The sequence below is a fragment of the Astyanax mexicanus genome, chromosome 9 (genome assembly GCF_023375975.1).
Source record: "Astyanax mexicanus isolate ESR-SI-001 chromosome 9, AstMex3_surface, whole genome shotgun sequence".
Lineage (NCBI taxonomy): Eukaryota > Metazoa > Chordata > Actinopteri > Characiformes > Acestrorhamphidae > Astyanax > Astyanax mexicanus.
The window spans coordinates 42161083-42167500 of NC_064416.1; the positions used below are offsets into that span (position 1 = coordinate 42161083).

Consider the following 6418-nt stretch of genomic DNA (forward strand, 5'->3'; position numbering starts at 1 on the left):
CAATGTGGGGCCTGTATTAAAGCTTAGATTCTCTGCCCGAACCCAACCCGAAAAGAGTCTGAGATGTAGGCATCTGTTTTTTTTTAATGCTATTTTTATTATGTATAAAGCTATTGCATGATAATCACAATTTAGCTAAGTAAGTAACAAATAAAACGTGCACCAAAAAAAAATGAACCAGTTAGAATGTTATAATCACGCAGCCCTGAGGCTCACAAGTTTGTGTAGCTGTTCTTAAACATTTTTATTAAATAATAGGTCTAAGCATCTTTAGTGTTACAACGTTTATTAGCATAATTCTTAACAGATTTCGCTCATTCAAACAGACTGAAACCAGCCAATGTATGGGGAGGGGTGGGTCGGGCTTGGGCTTATAATGACAGTTTATGGGGTGGGTCGAGTCGGGCTTGGGCCGGGTCAGTTCGGATTTTTTTGGCTCGATCTAAGCTCTGGGTTCCATGTTAGCCCCCTGTATGGATGTTAGTGATGGAACCAGTGAAGGGTCCATTTGAGAAGTACAGGGGTTGGACAATGAAACTGAAACACCTGTCATTTTAGTGTGGGAGGTTTCATGGCTAAATTGGAGCAGCCTGGTGGCCAATCTTCATTAATTGCACATTGCACCAGTAAGAGCAGAGTGTGAAGGTTCAATTAGCAGAGTAAGAGCACAGTTCTGCTCTAAATATTGCAATGCACACAACATTACGGGTGACCTACCAGAGTTTAAAAGAGGACAAATTGTTGGTGCACGTCTTGCTGGAGCATCTGTGAACAAGACAGCAAGTCTTTGTGATGTATCAAGAGCCACGGTATCCAGGGTAATGTCAGCATACCACCAAGAAGGACCAACCACATCCAACAGGATTAACTGTGGATGCTGTAAGAGGAAGCTGTCTGAAAGGGATGTTCGGATGCTAACCCGGATTGTATCCAAAAAAACGATAAAACAATGATTGTGAACTAATAAGATCCAGTCTGATCAGACAAATCAGATGTTAATACAGTCTAATTGCAAACCAACACAATAGGGATACACACACTGAACAAAGTGTCTAAAGAGTGTGTGTGTGTGTGTATTGATCTGATTGGTTTGATGAGACTAATTAGGGGACCCAGCATGCCTTTTCGCCTGAAGAGCTGGTGGGAAGATGGAGGGAGGGAGGGAGGGAGGGAGGGAGGGAGGGAGGGAGGGAGACTGCAGTGATGTGAACACGCCGCTAAATGTAAAACTGTGATCTATGGATGGAATGTGGCTTCTGCAATACGGCTGGAGGGATGAAGGAGGAGGAGGAGGAGTAGTGATGAAATACTGCAGTCTTTCACCCCGTCTCCCCCCGACACCACCCACACCCACCCCCTGTGTCTGGGGCTAGCACAGTGTCTGTCGCACACACACACACACACACACACAGTTACATAATAACGCTGCAGAGGGGGGTGTGAGGGGTTGCGGTAGATGGGGACAGAAAGAGAGAGAATGAGAGAAGAGAGGGAAGAGAAATATGGAGAGATGGAGGGGAGAGAGAAAGGAAGAGAATGAGAGATGGAGGGGAAATGAGAGAGAGGTGGAGGGGGAGAGAGAGAAAGGAAGAGAGCGAGAGATGGAGGGGAGAGAGAAATGAAGAGAATGAGAGATGGAGGGGAGAGAGAAAGGAAGAGAATGAGAGATGGAGGGGAGAGAGAAATGAAGAGAATGAGAGATGGAGGGGAGAGAGAAAGGAAGAGAGTGAGAGATGGAGGGGAGAGAGAAATGAAGAGAATGAGAGATGGAGGGGAGAGAGAAAGGAAGAGAGTGAGAGATGGAGGGGAAAGAGAAGAGGGAAGAGAGTGAGAGATGGAGGGGAGAGAGAAAGGAAGAGAATGAGAGATGGAGGGGAGAGAGAAAGGAAGAGAGTGAGAGATGGAGGGGAGAGAGAAAGGAAGAGAGTGAGGGATGGAGGGGAGAGAGAAAGGAAAAGAGTGAGAGATGGAGGGGAGAGAGAAAGAAAGAGAATGAGAGATGGAGGGGAGAGAGAAAGGAAGAGAGTGAGAGATGGAGGGGAAATGAGAGAGAGATGGAGGGGAGAGAGAAAGGAAGAGAGTGAGAGATGGAGGGGAGAGAGAAATGAAGAGAATGAGAGATGGAGGGGAGAGAGAAAGGAAGAGAGTGAGAGATGGAGGGGAAAGAGAAGAGGGAAGAGAGTGAGAGATGGAGGGGAGGGAGAGAAAGGAAGAGAGTGAGAGATGGAGGGGAGAGAGAAATGAAAAGAATGAGAGATGGAGGGGAGAGAGAAAGGAAGAGAGTGAGAGATGAAGGGAAGAGAGAAAGGAAGAGAGTGAGAGATGGAGGGGAAAGAGAAGAGGGAAGAGAGTGAGGGATGGGGGGAGGGAGAGAAAGGAAGAGAGTAAGAGATGGAGGGGAGAGAGAAAGGAAGAGAGGGGGAGATGGAGGGGAAGAGAGAGATATATGGAGGGGGAGAGAGAAAGGAAGAGATGGAGGGGGAGAGAGACTGAGAGGTGGAGGGAGAGAAATAAAAGAAGAGAGTAAGAAATGGAGGGGAGAGAGAGAAAGGAAGAGAGTGAGAGATGGAGGGGAGAGAGAGACTGAGAGGTGGAGGGACAAAAATAAAGGAAAAGAGTAAGAGATGGAGGGGAGGGAGAGAAAGGAAGAGAGTAAGAGATGGAGGGGAAGAGAGACTGAGAGGTGGAGGAGGTTGAGAGATAAAGGAAGAGAGTAAGAGATTGAGGGGAGAGAGAAAGGAATAAAGTGAGAGATGAAGGGGAAGAGAGAGATATAGTTGGAGGGAGAGAGAGAAAGGAAGAGAGTGAGAGATGGAGGGGAAGAGAGACTGAGGGGTGGAGGAGGGGAGGAGAGAAAGGAAGAGAGTGAGATCAAGTGGAAGAGAGAGAGAGAGTTGGAGGGAAGAGAGAGAAAGAGAGTGAGAGATGGAGGTGAAGAAAGAGATGAAGGAAGAGAGTGAGAGATGGAGGTGAAGAAAGAGATGAAGGAAGAGAGTGAGAGATGGAGGGGAAGGAACGAGACAGGAAGAGAGTGAGAGATGGAGGGGAAGAGAGAGAAAAAGGAAGAGAGTAAGAAAGAATGATGAACAGATAGAAGTGATGAAGAGAAGGGGAACAGAGTGAGAGTTAAGGGGAAGGAAGAGTAAAGGAGAGATAAGGGAGAAAGAAGGGGAAGAGAAAAAGTTGGAGGTAAAGAAAAGAAAGAAAGAGAGTGAGGTGGACAGGATTAAAAGAGAAAAAGTAAGAATGATGTGTGAAGAGAGTGAGTGATGAAGAGTAAGAAAAGAAGGTGTGAGAGATGAAGGGAGAGATAGAGAGGGGGAGGGGCTAGATCAGCCTCAGCACCAGCAAAGATGAGCCAGGACATCACCTCCACACAATAATTACCCGACTGTGTGTGTGTGTGTGTGATACCCTGGCAACATGCTGTACTAACTGTACTTTTCAGTGCTTACGTAAAAGGCAGTGTGTGAAAGTGTGTGTGTGTGTGTGTGTGTGTGTGTGTGTGTGTGTGAGGTAAAGAGGTTTGTTCATTTCTAAAAGAGAACACAGAGAAACCCAAGGAACCACTTTACATAATCACAAGACAGAGAGGGAGAGAGAGAGAAAGAGAGAGAGAGAGAAAATATAAAACAGGTTGATTCAGGACAACTGTGGTTCATTCAGTGTTTAATCTGAAATTTTAAATATTAAAAAGATTTAGTTTAAAGTAACGTCTCTACTGTCCAGGGAAGACTTTTCTTCTACATTTTGGAGCATTTCTGTGAGAATTCTGTTCTTTATGCAAAAGGAGGATGTACTAAATATTGATTTTTTTTTCTCAAATATCACTGTGTCCATGATCTGCTTTATGATATATTTAACTGAAATTGCTGATCTGAACAACCAATGATTTATAAAGGAAAATCATGAACATTATCAGTGGTGCCCATATTTTTTTATACCACTGTATATTAAACATCCTTGCATTTCAGCCCAGGAAAAAGTCCAGCCTTCTTCTTAGATTCACTTTGGCAGCTTCTATATGTAAGGATATATATATATATATATATATATATATATATATATATATATATATATATATATAAAATTGCATTAAAACAGTAGTTCTATTAATGAAATTAATTTGATGAATCTCCCAGCCCTTATTTTTTATTTGGTTCAAAGTCCTAGTTTTAATAGATATTTCCTCTATTAGGAACTTGAGCTAATTAAATACTGTATGTACTATATTATTCACAGGAATTTTAGCTGGAAAGCAAATTATTGAGTGAATAAATACGTGGCACTCAGACTTCAAATTTCCCAATAAAGAAAATCAGTTAGTAACAGATGCTGTAAATACTGTATATCTCTTACAACACTAAACCAGTTTATTTTGGCTGTTCTGTTTCTCCCTTAAAAATGACAAAACAACTATTGAAGATGCTCACACATGCAAAAAATAACTATTTAGGAGATTCTAAACTAATCAAATACACCTTAAAGTGTTACTACACACTAATGCATTTCTTACATTAATAAAGTCTACTTAGTAAAATCCAGATACAATAACAAAGTGGATGTTCTTAATTGTTTTTGTATACATCTTTTAATTCATATGATCTGGCCTTAGGGACTTTTATTATGAAGCCCAAAATGGCAAATAATCCATAAAGTATCAGCTTTACTTTTTACCATCATCACACATGTGGCTATGGAAGTGATTGCATAAGTGAGCGAATACTTTTGGCAAAATACCCTCCAGCATTATCTTTATTACTATCATCATCTGCATTATCATTATCATGTTCATTAGTGCCCCACCACTATTATCTTCAATACCATCATCATAATCATCCTCTGCACCATCACCACCATAATTATTTTATTATTACAATCAGAAGCAATGAGTGCAACCTAAAATAGCTGAATGCATTTATTAGAATAGGTCCATAATTATTTGGATGTATAGTGTAGATTGTGTCGGAGTGTGTTTAAAAAGACACACTCTGTGTGTGTGTGTGTGTGTGTGTGTGTGTGTGTGTGTCCAAGGCGAGAGGCCAGCTGACTACGTGACCTTATATTCTCATTGCTAGGCAGACACAGTGAGAACATCAGAGCCTGTGAGAGAGTGGACACACACAGGCGCGCACACACACACACACACACACAGACAGAGACACACAGACACACAGACAGACACACAGAGACACACAGACAGACACACACACACACACACACACAGACGAACACAGACGCGCACAGAGATGAACACAGACAGAGGCACACAGACAGAGGCACACAGACAGAGGCACAGGCAGAGAAACACAGGCAGAAAGAGACACAAAGAGAGAGAGACACACACACAGGCAGAGAGACACACACACAGGCAGAGAGACACACACAGATACACAGACAGACACGCACAGGGAGAAAGAGAGAGACAGAGATAGAGAGACACACACAAAGAGCGAAACACACAGACAGACACCGAAAGAGACACACACACACAGACACAAACACAAAGAGAGAGACACAAAGAGAGGCAGAAACACAATAAGAGAGACACAGAGACACACACACACACAGGCAGAGAGAGAGAGACACACAGACACAGAGACACAAAGAGAGACACATAGAGAGAGAGACACACACAGGCAGAGAGAGAGACACACACAGGCAGAAACACTCACAGACACAGAGACACAAAGAGAGAGACACAAAGAGAGAGACACAAAGAGAGAGACACAAAGAGAGAGACACAAAGAGAGAGACACAAAGAGAGAGACACACACAGGCAGAAACACAAAGAGAGAGACACAAAGAGAGAGACACAAAGAGAGAGACACACACAGGCAGAAACACAAAGAGAGAGACACAAAGAGAGAGACACAAAGAGAGAGACACAAAGAGAGAGACACACGCAGAAACACACACAGAGAGAGAGAGAGACACACACACAGGCAGAGAGAGAGAGACACACACAGGCAGAAACACACACAGACACAGAGAGAGAGACACACACAGGCAGAGAGAGAGAGAGAGACACACACAGGCAGAAACACACACAGACACAGAGACACAAAGAGAGAGACACACACAGGCAGAGAGAGAGAGACACACAGACACAGAGACACAAAGAGAGAGACACAAAGAGAGAGACACACACAGGCAGAGAGAGAGAGACACACAGGCAGAAACACACACAGACACAGAGACACAAAGAGAGAGACACAAAGACAGAGACACAAAGAGAGAGACACAAAGAGAGAGACACACACACAGGCAGAGACACACAGGCAGAGAGAGAGAGAGACACACACACACACACACACACAGACACACACAGGGAGAAAGAGAGAGAGACAGAGATAGAGAGAGAAACACACACACACAAAGAGGGAAACAGACAGACATAGAGAGACACAAAAAGAGG

The 6418-nt window shown here is 43.6% G+C and overlaps 1 protein-coding gene and 1 long non-coding RNA gene across 5 annotated transcripts in view; one reads left to right on the top strand and one right to left on the bottom strand.

Annotated features, from left to right (window-relative positions):
- The first annotated feature begins 402 nt into the window (after positions 1–402).
- Positions 403–6418, top strand: part of LOC125804550 (uncharacterized) — a 202677-nt gene continuing 196661 nt past the window's right edge. The window contains exon 1 of the long non-coding RNA XR_007440655.1: positions 403–566. This is a non-coding gene — a long non-coding RNA (uncharacterized LOC125804550). The remainder of the gene's footprint in view (positions 567–6418) is intronic.
- LOC125804548 (uncharacterized) overlaps positions 4575–6418 on the bottom strand; it is a 2091-nt gene continuing 247 nt past the window's right edge. Inside the window, exons 1-2 of one of the 4 annotated variants that reach the window (XM_049483393.1) lie at positions 6128–6418; positions 4575–5989 (exon numbers count right to left, since the gene is read on the bottom strand). The exon at positions 6128–6418 is cut by the window's right edge and continues 247 nt beyond it. In XM_049483393.1, the coding sequence (XP_049339350.1) occupies positions 4939–5989; positions 6128–6418 (1342 nt within the window). In that variant the 3' untranslated portion in view covers positions 4575–4938. The other 3 variants (XM_049483396.1, XM_049483395.1, XM_049483394.1) reach the window with 3 other exon arrangements.